The 16,706-nt window shown below is 43.0% G+C and overlaps 1 protein-coding gene across 7 annotated transcripts in view; it reads right to left on the bottom strand.

Moving 5' to 3' along the window:
- Positions 1 to 685: 685 nt before the first annotated feature.
- CCND2 (cyclin D2) overlaps positions 686 to 16,706 on the bottom strand; it is a 31,371-nt gene continuing 15,350 nt past the window's right edge. The window contains exons 4-8 of one of the 7 annotated variants that reach the window (XR_008437184.1): positions 16,287 to 16,417; positions 5,841 to 5,975; positions 4,273 to 4,364; positions 3,151 to 3,326; positions 686 to 899 (exon numbers count right to left, since the gene is read on the bottom strand). Coding sequence is in view for 3 of the 7 variants with exons in the window: in XM_053978017.1 (XP_053833992.1) it covers positions 4,281 to 4,364; positions 5,841 to 5,975; positions 16,287 to 16,417 (350 nt within the window). In the remaining 4 variants the exon portion in view is untranslated. Of the gene's footprint in view, positions 980 to 1,550; positions 3,327 to 4,262; positions 4,365 to 5,596; positions 5,976 to 15,061; positions 15,135 to 16,286; positions 16,418 to 16,706 lie in introns of those variants that run through there. The other 6 variants (XR_008437185.1, XM_053978017.1, XR_008437186.1 and 3 more) reach the window with 6 other exon arrangements.

Genomic DNA, 16,706 nt, shown 5'->3' with positions numbered 1-16,706 from the left:
AGCCCAGCAGAGCACTGACCTGATGTTCTCCCTGTCAAGTGTCCTCACTGAGACTCCCACAACTTTCAGTGTTGTCCCCTGGCTGCATCAGCAGGAACATCAGCAGCCCAGCTGGAATGCAAATCACCTCTGAGAACTCTTTTAAACAGAACCACAATCACAGAAGCACAGGATGGGTCAGCTTGGAAGGGCCCACTGGGGCATCTGGTACAGTCTCCCTGCTCCAGCAGGGTCATCCCAGAGCACAGGATTGTGTCCAGACAGCTTTGGAATACCCCAGTGAGGGAGACTCCACACCTTCTCCAGACAATCTGTTCAGGGCTTGGTCACTGCACAGTTCCAGTCCTTCACAGGCTCCAAGCTGAGCCTACTAAATGCTAAAAGGTGCTGGTCACGTTGTTCAGTGGTGGTCAGAGAAAACCCTGGACTTGTGATGTTTTTAGAATCTCTAACTCTGGTGCAGACAAGCTGGGAAATGTGATGCTTACAAGACATTTGGCAGGGAAGTCTTCAGAGACTTTCCCTAAAACCACAGGTCCCAAGATTGTGTGATTATGGCTAAAAAGATCTGTATCTCCTGACCCCCAGCCTCCTGATTTAATCCCCAATTCCTATTAATTTTAATTCATTAATATTCATTCCATAATTCATAATTATTCATATTGCCATGCATTATTTATTCTATTTGTTTATGTTTATTTTTGCTCATATGTTTCTTCATTTTAGCAATATTTGTTCTTTCGGGATTTTTTCCTTCTCCCTGTTCAGTTTATCTTGAAGTTTGTCTTTTGGGTTTGGCAGTATATTCACTTTGTGATGATGTTTCCCCAGTATGTCTGCCCAAATGCCTCTTCTTCATTCTTCAGGGTCTCTTCGCTCTCCCCAGGGGTGAAAAAGGGCTGCAAATTCAGGAGAAAACTGCTACTGGATGGCAGTGGAGGAGAGGTCAGGCCAAACACATCCCACAGGAGCCTGGTCACTTCACAGCAGGCACCCAGAAGCAGATGTGGGAGAGGAGAGGTTGAGCATCCTGCCCTCCTGGCCACAGGCTGAGAAAGCAGACTCCGGACAATGGACTCATTTCTTCCCACTGGCCTCATCACAAATCCCACTCCTTTTACTCACAGTTTCCCCAGGTTTACAGAAAGAAAAACAATCTGATTTTTGAGTAGCATTCCAGTGCAACAAACAACTGAGTGAAGATTTAAATCGTATTTCAATTCATTGCAAAAATGTGAACTCCATATGGCCTTTCACCAGCTCAATTTTATTCCCACAAAGTATTTTGATCCTGCAATTTACCACTTTTTAGGACTTTGTTCTCCTTGAATCTCAAGGGATTACATGCCAGAATTTGCCTATCCAGTGGGAAGGCAGCTACAACATTTTAGAGGCAGGCTCGTTCTGTGACTGCAGCCTTCATTTTATATGTCTGCTAACACCATCTATCCAGATCAGAGGCTTTAGAATCACATCCCACCAAGGAAACACCACCATGAAATGAGTGACACAACCAAATTCACTGAAGGAATAAAAGGAAGGCAAGTAAATTTAGGTCAAGGTGAGTTTATTGTCCATACAGCATACCTAATCCTGCCAAAACACTTTTCTTAGAACCATCTTTAAACTAGTCAAAACAATAGGTTATTAATAAAAATGACAACACTGAACAAAGACCTTTTAAAAGGCAATCAAGACTACACCGTATCAGAGTCTTATCCATCAAAAACAACCTCATGTACTTTCTAGATACTTTTGTTTACACTGATGTCTACTACCACACTTTCTAGCATCCCCTGACCACATAAACATCCACACCTCTTAAAGAGCACATTTGTGAGAGAATAACGTTGACTTGATATGGCATCACACTCAATAAAGCAAAAAAAAAAAAAAACCAAAAAAAAACCCTAAAAAAAAAAACCCAAAAAAACCCCAAAACAAAACCCAAAAAAGTTTGAGAACAGAAACAACAGAAACTGTGCAACCAAGAGTGATTTCTGAGGTACATGAGAACATGGTAATAAACATAGTGGAAAAAATCCAGTGGCCAGGTGGTTTGCTGAGTAATTAAGAGCTGTCTGATTACTCAAGCATAAATCATCGACATGGGATTAATTGGTATTTTTCTCTTTCACAAGCATATTGGAAATACAAATAAATACATTATGAGGTGCTCCTACACTACAGTAACAGGAAGGAGGAGAAGACCATCAAAGTACCATGAAGCTGAGAGAGAAACACTTTTAGCAATTGTACCAATCCTTTGGCACTTGGGAAGGCGGAATCAGCAACACATTTTCTATTCTTTTTTAATCAATCAGTTGGGAGTTTTATGATTTCTGCAATTCAGGAGGGGGAAATCTCACACCTCATTTGCAGTAACAACACACTTCCTTTAATATCTGTTAAAAGAGAGTACTAGGCAGTCATTGTATTCTGAAGGCTAATGTGAAAGCACTCAAGTTGTAGGGCTTGCAGCCTTCAAAGAAACAGTATGCTGTAACCAGAGGGGTGGCACTTGCTGAGCATGTCACTGCAGCTGAGGACACTCCTCACCCTGGTGGGGACACACACAGACCCACCAGGACCCTGCAGAGAGCGGGAATGCTGAATGGTGCTGCCCCGTCCAGCACAGCTCGCCCCCACCCTGCTGTAGAGCAGCCGACCACGGAGGTGGCCCTCAGCCCCTGCCGCTTCAGTTCTGCAGAGGGGTGACCTGGTGGGATCAGCCCTGTGATCCACAGCAGGGATCATCTCTCTGTTCCACGGCAGATGGATCACACTCGTGATCCACAGCAGGGATCATCCCTGTGTTCCACGGCAGGAATCACCCCTGTGATCCACAGCAGGCATCAGCCCTGTGTTCCACAGCAGGAATCACCCCTGTGATCCTCTGCAGGGATCATCCCTGTGATCCCGTGGCTGCTGTGGGACCAGGGTGTGAAGGAGGTTGGATGAAGAGAAGGGGCAGGCACCCTAAACACAGGTCCTGCCTACACCTGGACTAAGGCACGGAGCAAATCACGCCAACATGATGGACATAGTGCCAGCGCTTGGAGAGGTCGCCCCACCATCAGGACACTCTGGCACAGCTCCCCATGAAGCCAAGGGGCAGGGCTGCCAAGGAATGATCTGACCTGATCTAACCTGATCTGGATCTGTGTGTGGCTCCACAGTCTTGCTTCAACAACATCAGCTACTTTTTCCACCAGGACAGAGACACCAGTGCAGAATTCCGGGTGCTCCCAATGCAGAACGTCGAGGCGGGAGGTGAGGCCAAGGCTGTGCCCAGCAGCAGCTTTGGTGAGAACAGACCTGCTCACCTGTGGAGAGTCAATGCATTTTTTCCACTATGAAAAGAATACCAGAGACCAAAAAGGAGCCAGTGCCCCGCCTTGGCTGCTTGCAACCTCTCCCGGGCGGGCCCCAGGGCAACCAAACTGTCACTTTGTGAGGTATTGTGAAAATGGGAACCATTTCTTGTCCAGCAAACCTGAGGTAAGTATACCATCTTTGCAGGATGTGATCAGGAAGGAAGGAGATTAAAAATAAAAAGGGAGGAAGAAAGAAGGAAGAAGTAAAATAAAATAAAAAAAATAATCATGAACACGCTATTAGGGAAAAAAAAACCTGTACAGGGCATTTCCAGTAAATCAAAGAACTCATCATATCTCCACTTAACCATCTACTTCAGGATTTGAAATTTAAGCAGTAAAATAATATATTATAAAAATGTTTATAAAATAGCAGCACACTCAGTGAAACAATACAGCTAAGTACTGTTAATGTGAATAAGAATGAAACAAATCATAGCTTCTTAGCAGCGCAAAAAAAAAAAAACAAAACAAAACAAAACCAAAAAAAACCCCAAAACCAAAAAAAAACAACAAAACCTTAGAATCTTACTCCATTTTCTACCCTCATCTAGCCAAATAGGCTGAGTCCATACATATAATATTCTTCGAAGTAGCACGTTCTTTCTGGATTTTTGTGTTAAACATGTGAACATTAACATTTCAACCAACAGCTTCATATTGTATATCTGCAAACTGTTAATACAATTGTGCAAAAAAAAAAAAAAAACCAAACAAAACAAACAAAAAAAAAAACCAAAAAAAACCCCAAACAAAACCAAAAAACTAGAACCAAAAAAACCAAAAGTTGCTCCAACTCCTTTGCCATCTAAATGCCTCTTCGTTACAGGTGGAGCAGGAAAATAAATTCAAGTACACTGAATACACCTTTGTAATAAAACTCCAAGTCACGCACCTCGATGTTTACCACCATGGCTGTTGCATCAGCAATTTTCTTTCCTTGTCCATAGATAAACACGCAGGTGGTATTAAGATCCTTCTGTGACACTGAACAATAAAGATGGTCAGGCTTTTATCCGGAATGTCATGACAGGAATGTCATCTGAAGCAGGTGTTGGTATTTCCAGCAACACCACAGCTAACTGAGTACACCAGATACTGGAAAATATTGATTATAAAAAGCTATACAAAGCCTTGCTTTTGTGACTTCTTTTTTTTTTTTCTTCTTTTTTCTTTTTTTTCTCTTTTTTTTTTGTTTTTCTTTTCTTGGCAAAATTGTCATAAACCATCTCATTTAATCCCTTAGGAACAATTTTCAAAGTGCTTTTCGAATGAAATGGTTTACAAAAACGCTCACTGTGGATCAATAAAGTTAATGAAATGCTGAAAAGGTGTGTGGGGGAGTGGAGGGGAAGAGAGACAAGAGAGCAAACCAAACCTCATCTTCTTTAACACAGTGAGGGGCTATTATAAGGGAAGATGGACAGAGCATCATTTAAATGTCTTTGTGGCCAAGCTAAGAAGCTGCCAGACGTTAACATGGATGTGAAGCATTAGCACTGTAAAGGAATATAGTGCTTTTCCTAGATGATCCACCACATCTTGCAATCCAAAGGTTAGAGGTGGTCTGCCCAGCCAACAGGTTGGGATTAATGTGTGCATTCCCCCCACTGACCGTGAACACTTGGGAACTTTGGCTCGGCCCACGGCTGGGTAAAAGGAATTGCCCTCATGCCAAACATGCTGCTGTGTTTAGAATGAACCATTTCGGAAGGAAAAGTAGATAAAAAGTCAAGGGGGGCAGAGGGGAAGTTGGGAAAAAAAAAAAAAAAGAAAAATAAATCAACTAAAAAAAAAAAGCCCAAAAGACACCTGCTCTTCTGGCTGGTAAAATAAAGCATCTTCTTTCTTAGGTAGCAGCTACCACAGACAGCAAGAGTAAACAAAACTAACATACAGAGATCCAACAAACACTTCTGACTAATAACAGAGGTGACAGATCAGCAAATCTCTTCTGCATTCAAAATGGTTCAATTGCTTCAGGGATCTTCTCCCACTTTGCCCTAAACCCCTTATTCTATTGCTTTGCAATCTAGTCAAGCCATAAAATCGCACACACGATTCCTTTCTTATATCTAAAAAAGGGGTGTATGCACTAGTTCATAATACACAGACATACTCTACTTTGTTCCCACAAATGCAGGCTTACATTGATCTAGCTACTTTGTATGCTTTTATAAGCATTTAATATCACTGATACATAATCAAATAGCAATTACCAAATATATTGTGGGATTCCCTTCTGTAGAACATCACAGGCACCAAACGCTTTTTTTTTCATTATTCAGTTTTTGTACTTTTTTTTTGGTTTTGTTTTTCTTTATACCTAAAAGAGCTTTAAATATGTTCTATGTGGGAGCAGATTAAAAAAAAATTCACTCTAAAAATAATAACAAAAATAAAGGGTCTGGGGAGCAAGCGTGACTTTGTGTGCCGATGTCCTCACAGGTTGATGTCTCTCACATCTGTGGGAGTGCTGGCCTGGTCCAGTTCATCCACTGTCTTGGAGGGGTTGCTCTGCTGCTGCTGCTGCCGGACTTGCTGCAGGCTGTTCACGAGCACTGCCTCGATCTGTTCCTGACAAGCTTTAAGGCAGTCCTAGAGAAAAGAAAGCAAATTTATCTATTAGTAAAGATAAAGGTGGTTATTTTTATCTTACTGAGCTAGCAGAAGTTGGAAGAGCATTGGTCGGGTGTTTCCGAGAAGTGCCTGCTCTGACGTGAATCAACCTTGAATTCTTAGAGGTAATCACTGTGTACAAACTCCCTGGGTTAAACACTGTTTATGCTGTATTTAGGCTCTAAATCTTAATACTTTACTGGTCTTTGATCAAAAAGGTTGCCCAGAGAAGCTGTGACTGCCCCATCCCTGGCAGTGTCCAAGGCCAGGTTGGATGGGGCTCTGAGCAACCTGGGATAGTGGGAGGTGTCTCTGCCCACGGCAGGGGGTTGGAACTGGATATCCTTAAGGTTCCTTCCAACCCAACCCAAGCCATTCCATGACTATGATTATGTAATCTATGTGGTCTGCTTGATCAAGAACCTAAGTATTACAGAGAAATTATTTTTCATTTTCCTGTGCAGGGTTCAGCCACCTAAGTTGGTATTCTCTACAAAAAAATTTGCAATTTTATCCTGAAATAACCTCCACGTGCTGTATCAAGATCACACAGACAGGCACACTTCATACAAAGCAAACTGTTGGGCAATTGGAGAAGTGTTGAGGTCCCCGAACAAGCATGGTGCTCTGGGGCTGAGTTTTATCTGTCACACATTTGGGTCCCCCGGCAGAGGCACAAAGGTCAGTTTATCTGTGAAAATTCACACAAGAGAAAATTCACACAAGCCCCAAACATGCAGCTGCATTACTGAACTGTAGAATCATTTAGGTTGGAAAAGACCTCTGAGATCATTAAGCCCAACCTTTGAGCAAACACCACCTTGACAACCAGAGCACTGAGTACCATGTCCCATCATTTTCTGAACATAGAACCAGTTCCCAGAGACCACTGCATTGCAAACTACAGAACATTCAGAGAAACAGCACGGTACAGTAGAGCAACGTAAATATAGGAGCCTGTCCATCAGGAGTCCCAAAATAAACATGAAATATAAACACAGAAATAAATGTGAAGGATTCACCACATTTAAACCAGACACAGCAACGAAGAAGGTGACTATTAAAATACTTACAGAATGCTCCACACTCTTGATAATACACTGGAAGACCAAATATTGTGGTTATTTTGCCAGAAAAAAAAAATTGTGAGAAAACCTTGACAAACCCTGAGTTGCAGGAGAAACTTAAAAATAAAACCCAAGCTGTGACTGTATGAACACAATGCCAACCATGTTCAGTGTGCTGGCACTGGGAGTACCAATGCAACACTGTGCAGGGGGACACGTGGCACTACAAGAAATGGCATTTTCTAAAGGCAGCCCTGAGGAGTTCTTCTGGAAAAGGCACTAATACTGCAAATTTCCTGCGCCCTCAGCCTAAGAGCTGGGTCTCTCCAGAAGTCTTCAGGGAATAGAGCAACACAGGGTTTGGCAGGAGGATTTTCACAGCACAATGCTTTAACCAGAGCCCCCACAGTATCTGGCTGGGGCAGTGAGATGGAGCATCACCATTCCCACTGTCAGGCAGGGGAGCTGAAGAACAGGACGAGGCACTGACCTCCACAGGGTTCCACAGGCACTTGTCAACCCACTATGGGATGTGCCTGCAACACTGAGGAGCTGGGCCCTGACCAACACACCCCTTTTTCTACACAGTACCTGGTTATTGGGGAGAGTTTGAAATATTCATACGTGGAGGATTGATTTGTCATCCCAGCTGGACTGGGAAAAACACATCCAGTGAAGAGGATCTGTTCTGCTGGCGACGCTGCTGTTCGTGATGGGCGCAATTAGCTCTGGTGGGTAATGAACACCCATTTTTCTTGGCTACCAGCCAGCAGCTGCTGGCTGCAAAATCCTGTCCTCAGATAAAGAAAATCCCCTATTATCAGCTAGGGATGGCTTTAGGTCCATTGTAAGCATTCACCTGTGTGTAAGAGGGCAGTGACAACAAATCACTGCGTGGGTCAAGGCATTTTCAAGTGTGGGGGCACCAGCTTGGAGACTCTTGTAACAGACAACACTCCTAATGTGCTTTTTTTGGATATAAGAACCTCTTCTTTTAAAGCACAGTTTCAAAGCACTGTGTCCTTCTGAAAACAAGCCAGATTTTTTTTTAAGCAGCTTCAGTCTGAAAAGCTTAATGAGGCAATTTCCTTGCAGGCAGGCTTGGGGAAGGAAGGGTGGTGACATGCCGAACATGAGGCTCGAGCATTTGGAGTCAGCTTTGTCTTTTCTTAAACACCCTCATATATGGTCATTTACACCATCACTGTTCAAACTTCTGATGGGCAGCATGATGATTCATTTCAGATATGAAGATGCTGAAATCTCCAGGTAACCCTATAGAGAAATGGGTCATTTCTGGTGTCTTCATTTTCTACATAAAATCTGTAAGTGGCCTCGACTGGAATTGTCACATGGATTTTAATTCATATGGGAATCCACAGGTCACTGTGTGTTATTTCTCTGGTCTACAATTTTTGCACTTAAAATCACCAAATTCTTTAAAACAAAGAAACCTACGGTAAAAATGACCAGCACACTGCATTCAGCATGAAACAGTTTTCCAAAAAAGTGTTGCTATTTACATACTAAAGCTCCTTGGATGTTAAATCTCTCAGGTGAAAGGAAAAAAAACCCTAATTTAGAGTATCTTATCAACCCAGTTGTCACAGCATGATAAGGTAAGTAAGTGGCTTTATTGTATAGATGACGGCATCGCTGGAACTTTCTGTCAATCTGAAGTTAAGGGACATGATACAAAAAACTACTAAAAACCCATCAGGACAAACAGCCCAGTCTTCCCATGACACAGTATTTTTAACCCCTCCAAGTTTCATGGAGATTTACTGCATGTGTATATATTTTACTGGTGGACTTTCATTTTGCAAGTTCTAGATGGCTCTGACAACAGAGAACTAAGTTTTAAGAACATATCAAAGAAAAAACCCATGAATTGCATTATTTTCAAGAAATCTTCCTTGAAAGAACACTATAATGCACTGCAATATGACCCCAGATTTTACAATACAAGGACTAGGCCATTCCTTCAGAATACTGCAGGGTTTGCCTTTGTTGTTTTTATAAAAAACTTTTTAAAGTGTGTGTCACATGGATCAACTTCCCCATTCTTTTATATGGTCTAGTAGTTTTAACAATTAAAATAGTTCTGGTACTTTCCATTCCATAGTTTTATTTATACTTCAGCATGTACAGAACTGAAAAGGCAATTAACTTTGGGGTTTCTTTTTTTTTTTTTTTTTTCATTCTGAAACTCTTTCATCCCCAGGTGATTTTACTAACACATTTGAAAAGCATCTGAAGGAAAAGAAAAGCTCTCCTGTGTCTGATGAGGGACAGCCTCATGGCTATAATGGAAATGCTGGCAGTGAAAATAACTGTAAGGAGGAATCAGCAGCTCTATGGCATGAGCTGCTTATTCAAGTCAATAATTTCAATTAGATTTCAAAAATTTCAAAAGATTTCAATTTCCATTCATGACAATCTTGAAAGAAAGCACAAGCCCTAGGGAAGATCCTGCAGAATATGACACATAATTCACTTTCTTGAACTTTTCAGCACTTCTGTGGTATATGTATGTCCTACAGTGGTCGCCAGCTTCCAGTTTCAAACTGGCATTTATGGTTCATTGGCAAGCTATGAGGTAAGGCCTCCCACTCAACCTAACCCAACCCAACTCAACTCAACCAACAGGCTCTTGCTTTGCACTGCCCAAAATCCCAAAGCTGGGAATACTAAAAAAGCCTTCTGGCATTCTTGTGTTAAAGGGCAGTTAGTTTTCCACATATATATTAATTACTTCACAAAAAAGTGTTAAGGCCCCCAATCTCTTCCTCTTTCTTTAAACTAATTGCAAAGGGGAAATTAGAAAAGGACTTCTTTTAGATGCAAGATCTGGTTTGATAAATGGAAAGGATGCTGGAGATACCCAAAATGACAGTACCGTTCATCAGACATGTACACATTGCTTGGATAATCTAAGAAAGCAGAAATCAGACATGCATTAAAGAGTTGGGATTTACATAAATTCCAGTGTGGAACATGTCATCTGTACTCCTACACACAAAAGCTGGCTGGATTCCTCCACTGGTTCATATTGAAGCCCCAATTCAGACCTCTCCAAAGCACATGCTTCATTGTTGACATAAACAGGGATTCCTTCCCAATGTAGAGCCTTTGTGTGCTGAGTGCTGACCTTTACCTCACTGACCTCCAAAGCAAGAGCCTGGAAAGCTGCTGTGGGAATATCTTATCCATTTACCGTATTTACAGAGATCTCACATCTAATGGATGCAGTTAAAACCCAGAACTATTTCCCCTCCTGAATGTATGTTTTTGCTACTGCAACAAAGAGCATCAATCACAGGTAAGTATCTCTTTTTCCAGCTGGAAGTACAGAAAATAATAATTTGCTGTTTCAAAGGACACCCACCTCATGTGGACTAACAAGGACATCTCATTCAAAAAACAAAACAAACACAAAAAACGCAAAAAACTAATTCATGCTAGAGCTTCTCCACTTACTGTTGCCACATTATTGCAATAATGCAATAAAAAAGGTGACTAACATTAAGAATCTGAAATACAAGGCATTTTTCTCTGCAATTTTTTGGTCTTTTCAGCAGTTTCAACAGTGTCCTTTCTAGATTCAGTTCGACTGTTTGCTTCACCACTCAGTGTGCTGGTTTCCTGTTGCTGCTGTGGGTATTTCTCATTGCGAACAGGAGAGAACAATGTTTTCAGAACTGGGAAAAGAGAGAGTAAAGCCAACACAACAGCAGGGCAATGCAGGGGCAGACGCCATGATACTCCTTGCTCAGCGTGACTTGGGATTTCTGGCAATCTCTACCAGGTAATACTTTGAAGATGTGAAAAGGTGGAAAGGTGGAAAGGTGAAAAGGTGGAAAGGTGGAAAGGTGAAAAGGTGTGGGATTGATGCTGTTGTAACAAACCCTCTGAGCGTTTAGTGAAAAAGGGGATTTTCAAAAAGCTGGGAGGACCTGCCTGCATTACACAGAGCTGCAAGAGCCAAGCAATGATTCCCTGCTGGAGTGGCTGATCTGTGGGAGCTGTTCCTTGGGGGCCTGGCTCCCCTCGGCGCGCCAGCCGCAGCCACGCTTGCCAATGGACCCGACGGAACTCCGCCATGAGCCCGTGGTGTCACTGCATCACCCCATTGTTGCTACACACGCACAGCACTCACTGGGGAACAAAAAGCTGAATGAAATGGAGCAGCTGCCAACTCAGGCAAAGACAACTTAGGAAACTATCTCATTCTTCCTTTCTCTGGGAGGCTATTTCGCCTGTTGTTTCCTTGCATACAAAATGCGGTCTGCAACAAATAAGGCAGGATAAGATAGAGCAAGTTCTGTTTCTTGCTTCCAAAACCACAGGCCCTAGACACTACAAAGGAGGGGATAAATGGTGTATGTGCTCTAGGGACAATGTTCAAATGCAATCCATTCAAGATAGATTTCCATGATTTTTTTACTGCAGCTCTGAATTCTTGAGCATGGTGGTTCTTCACTTCCGTTTCTGTGCAGAAATCTGCAGATCTTTATGAAAGGATGTCTCTGATCTTGGGAATAATAAAAAAAAATCCCGGCACTGACATGTGGCACATGTAAGTGGAGATATTTTAAATGCCATTTATTATGGATCCAGTCTTCAAAACAGCCCCACTCACATTTTTAAGGGATCACAGCCAGCTGTTTCGACAAGCCTTTAAAAAATGCTTGGTTCCTTGCTTTTTTTCTACTTCGGGCCCTTAAATATGCTTTAGATTTTCCAAACCACTCAATACACACCAGTTACCATCTGGGAACAGACTTTTAGAGATGACTTCTGCCCACGTACAGGCATTGGCTCTGCCTGAAAACCTCTTCCTGGCTGCTGATGCTGGGGAGACCAACTCCGTGTGTCATCCAGATGCAACCTGGATGGCTGCTCTTCCAGGAGGTGAGGGAAGAGATTTACCCAAGAAAGGTCTCAAGCAAAGCAGAATATTGATTGCAAGGTCTTAAAATGTGCCCTACCCATTCAGCTATCCTTCCTCACATCCCGTAATTGTGCACAGCAGGGATGCTTGCATCCTCCTCCAAAGCATCTGGCTCCACCAGGGACAGGATACTGCTTGTACTGGAGTGCTGGTCTGGGATGCTATGGGAATTCCTGACTTCCTGAGTTGTTTATTTTTTCCTTTGCAATGATCCACCAAGAGATGCACAGGGAGCTCTGAGGCTTCCTGCCAATAGGTCTGTTAACTCTTCGCTCACTAGCCTCTCCTCTGCAAGTAACCACAAAGGAAATGTTCCCAGCCCCTGGCAGGAGAACAGACTGGAACATGCAATCCCCATCCTTCAGAGCTGTGTGAAGTCAGAATCAGAGGCACAGAACTGTTTGGGTTCAAATGGACCTTAAAGGTGATCTTTGTCCCACCCCCCTGCCATGGGCTTGCTCTAGACCAGGTTGCTCAGAGTCTCATCCAACCTGGCTTTGAACACTTCCAAGGATGCGTAGGACACAGTTTCTCTGGGAAACCTGTGCCAGGGCCTCGACACCCTCTCTAATTCTAATTCTAATTCTAATTCTAATTCTAATTCTAATTCCTGGTTTCTTCCTAATATCCTATCTAAACCTACTCCCTTTCCATTTAAAGCCATTCCCCCTTGTCCTGTTACTACAGTTCCTGATGAGAAGTCCCTCTCCAGCTCTCCTGTAACCCATTCAGATGTTAGAAGGTGCTCTGAGATCTCCACACAACCTTCTCTTTTCCAAGCTGAAGAGCCCCAGCTCTCCTGTCCTGTCTCCACAGGGGAGCTGCTCCAGTTCCCTTTATCAATTCCACAGCCTGCTCTGAACTTACTCTGACAGTTCCTTATGTTGGGGGCACCAGGACTGCATGCAGTATTCCAGGTGGAGAGTAGAGGGGGAGAATCTTCTCCCTCAGTTGTGTGGGATTAGCTCTTAGTGGCTCTTAGGGACAGTAGCAATCGGAGAAGGCAGCCCAGATGCACCACACAGAGCTACTTTCACTACCCTTCAGGCTGCTGAGCTTCTCCAAGAGCAGCTCCCTGCCGTTTATTTCGGTCGGTGGAAGGAGTAATGAAACCAGGGTTTGCCTGGCACTGTTGTCACACTTTCTCCAGCCTGTGATTCAACCCTCACCAAACAGCCCAGGGCAGCTATTTACCAGCAGTAACTGTTATCCCTAAAATAACAGTCTGGGATGCCTTGGACAGCCCCATCTCAAGTCTAGGGCACTGCTCTGGATTCATACAAGGATATCCAACACTAACGTGTTTTTGAAAGAAACACTCGTGCTGGTTGTCTGCCTACCCAACAGCTGGGCTCTAAATTACATGTTTTGTTATTAATAACGTATTTTTGGTCTAATTCTTAATGAAACATCCATTAAAAACATTCATTTTAGCTGTAAATGCCAAACTCCAGTCTCAGTTACACTAATGTAAATCTAAAATAACACCACTGATTTCAGCCTTCTGGTTAATGCTGCTATTTCCCAGCAAATAAACTGCACACTTAAATTATCATTATGAAACAGTGAAAGTTCAGAAAAGCTCACTGCACTTAAGTTGCATCAGGGTTTCATTACCATTCTTCCTTTTCATCTGCTTGCAGCTTTGAAGCTGAGATTTTTCATGCTTCACCTCAGACAGTGACATTTTTTGAAAAGCCAGTGGCAAAGTCCTATCATCTGTTTCCATGCTAAGCAATCATACACTCCAAAACAAAAATGAAGCAGAAGCCCTGGCACCCTCTGGCTGGGAAGGACTCTTCCCCAGCTGCCTGATGGTTCCTGTGGGCTACCATGAGGCACAGGGGGCCAGAAGGTTTTCCTCTGCAGAACTGTTAATTTCTGTGACTTCCCCATTTTTCTCCCGCATGATGGTCCTAAAGACCAGGAACTCTCATTTCTCCCTCTTCCCTAAGCCCCCACTGGAAAACAAAATCATTCACAAAGTGACAATGAATTAATTGTGCCACTGCAGGAACAGCTCTCAGGCATCAGAAATTCAGAAGTGAGAGAACTAAAGCTCTTCATTCAACTTTAATTAAGTCCCAGTGTAAAATGTACTACAATAGTCTTTACTCTTTATTAACATAGCCTTGGGCCGACTCTTACACAATCCAGACAGTAGGTTTTTTCCAACAATAACAATACATTTTACATGAGGCTGGTATTACTACCTATTGCTAAGCCTGCCCAGTGCTTCTCCCTTTTTCAGTTGCTTCTCTCTCTCTCAAGCTTTATGATGTGGGATGAAAGTTCCCAGTCTTGGGCCCTTTTGTATTTTTCCAATGCATAACTCACAGAGAAAATACCTAGCAAAATATTTCTCCCAAATTTAAACAGCAGGCTAATGAAAAAGACAGTATTTTGCCCAAACTCAAAAATTTTGGCAACTGTTGGTTAGGTTGAGGCTTCAAAGCTTGCAGGGAGTTAAGGCTACCTCTGCCTCACAAAGGAAAACATCTTGAAAAAAATAACAGCACCTCTAATTTCTGCAAAGGCTTATATTTTTTAGCAATTAAATTACCCAGAAGCTCCTTTTGTGATGAGTTTGTTCTCATCTCATTTGGGGGATGAGTGAGACCCTACTCTATAGTCTGTGCTGCTGTAGGCCGAGACCAGGAGCAAAGAAAGGAAGCTGGTCTCTACCCAATGCTGACAGACTCTTGGAGAGGAGATGGGAACAGTAAAATGTTAGGAGTCCTTTGTTATTTGGGAAGAGTATTAATTTTTTCTTCTGAAGGAATGTAGGCTCAGTCAGATCTGGGAAGATTTTCACCAAGATGGCAAAAACACGCTTTTGACAAAACAATCCTGCTAAATTTAAAAGAAAAGGTGTGAAGGCATTTTAATTGCAAAATTAAAGCCCCATCTTCTAACCACTTAAGAACTACTAAGATGTTTTTGTAGGTATTTTCTTTCAGACTTAAACAATCAGATTAGAAAAGCACAGTAGATAAAATCTTTCCAAATTGCAAGATGCGGCAAAAGGGCCTTATAGGGCTTACCCACAATTCTCTCAGGCAGAAAACGTGTTCCTCCTCTCAGAGGGACAAAGGGGATCAGAGGGATGGAGCAGCTCTGCTGGGAGGAAAGGAAGGCTGAGAGAATTGGCATTGTTCAGCCTGGAGAGGAGAAGGCTTTGGGGTGACCTCACTGTGGCCTTGCAATGCCTGAAGGGAGCCCAAATAAAGATGGAGACTCTTGACAAGGGCCTGGAGTGACAGGACAAGGGGAAATGGCTCCAGAGTGACACAGGGGAGGTTTAGATTGGATATGAGGAAGAAATTGTTCCCTGTGAGGGTGGGGAGGCCCTGGCACAGGTTTTCCAGAGAAGCTGTGGCTGCCCCATCCCTGGAAGTGTTCAAGGCCAGGCTGGATGTGGCTCTGAGCAAGCTGGGATAGTGGAAGGTGACCTTGCCTGTGGCAGGGGAGTTGGAATGAGATGATCTTTAAGGTCCCTTCCAACCCAGACCATTCTGTGATTCTACAGTTTAGACTTCAAGCACTCTGAATTGGAAATATTCCTTTTTCTGTGCAAATCCAATTCAAATGAAAATAAATGGGAAACCTCAGAATTGCATTTGAAAATTAGATCAATTAGATTGTAAGGAAAAAAAAAAAAAGAAGTAACAAAAATATCCCCTTTTAAGTAACCTGGACTAATTACTCCTTTTTAACCAAATCACATACCCAAATCTTCATTTAACAATGCTATCACGAATGTAATAATGCCACATATTTACTCTATGAATCAAAACCAATAAATTAGCACACATTAAGGCCAGCTTGAGTTGTGCCTGTCTCATGTCCTGCCTTGAAATTAGCTCATTATTCACTTCCTCCAAGCCAAGAATTTTTAGGTGATACCTGAAGGAGGGCCAGAAGAGCAATTTCATGATTGCAAGCACAGGACCAACACCAGCACAACTCCTGGTTTGCTTTATGCCAGGGAATGCTGCCTGCTCACCCCGTCACCCAGGACTCCTGAGGAGGCTCAGCCTGCTGGACCACCAGCCTGGGCAGGCAAAGCAGGCTCTCCCCACCAAGCCTGAATAAAATCTGAATTCAGGAAATTAAGGAGCTTTGGAGACTCAAACCAAAGTGCTGGATCCACACCTCACTCCCTACAGAAGCACTCCCCTCCTATGCTCCACTCAGCCTTCAGGATCAGGCCCAGTTCTCCAGTACGCCCTGGTAAGTGAAAGGAGAAGAGGAATGTGGGACACTCACCACATCTGTGTTTGTGATCTTGGCCAGGAGGTCCGTGAGGCTGTCCCCATCATCGAGCTGAAGGCCACAGATGGCTGCTCCCACACTTCCAGTTGCTATCATTGATGGTGGGTACATGGCAAAGTTAAAATCTGCAAGAACAGATCTGGGAATTAGTCCAAACCCAGACCAGAAAAGCTGCAAAACATCAGAGGCAAGCAACATAAAAAAAACCACACCCAAGAATAAAACCCGGGGAAGTAGAAGAAAGGGAAAAGTGCCACTCTTTTTGGTCCCATGGAGCTCATTAGTCACACTGCTCATCACAAGCAGTCAAAGGAGGGGGAACAGACCTGCAAATTAAAATGGAAATGCGGTTCAGTCTTTTATTCTCACTGATGCATAAAGTAAACCTGGACAATTTTTAATAGTCTTTCCTTA

The sequence above is a fragment of the Vidua macroura genome, chromosome 5 (assembly GCF_024509145.1).
Source record: "Vidua macroura isolate BioBank_ID:100142 chromosome 5, ASM2450914v1, whole genome shotgun sequence".
In the NCBI taxonomy this organism is placed as follows: Eukaryota; Metazoa; Chordata; class Aves; order Passeriformes; family Viduidae; genus Vidua; species Vidua macroura.
The sequence above is the reverse complement of the archived record's forward strand: the minus strand, read 5'-3'. Positions and strand labels throughout refer to the sequence as shown.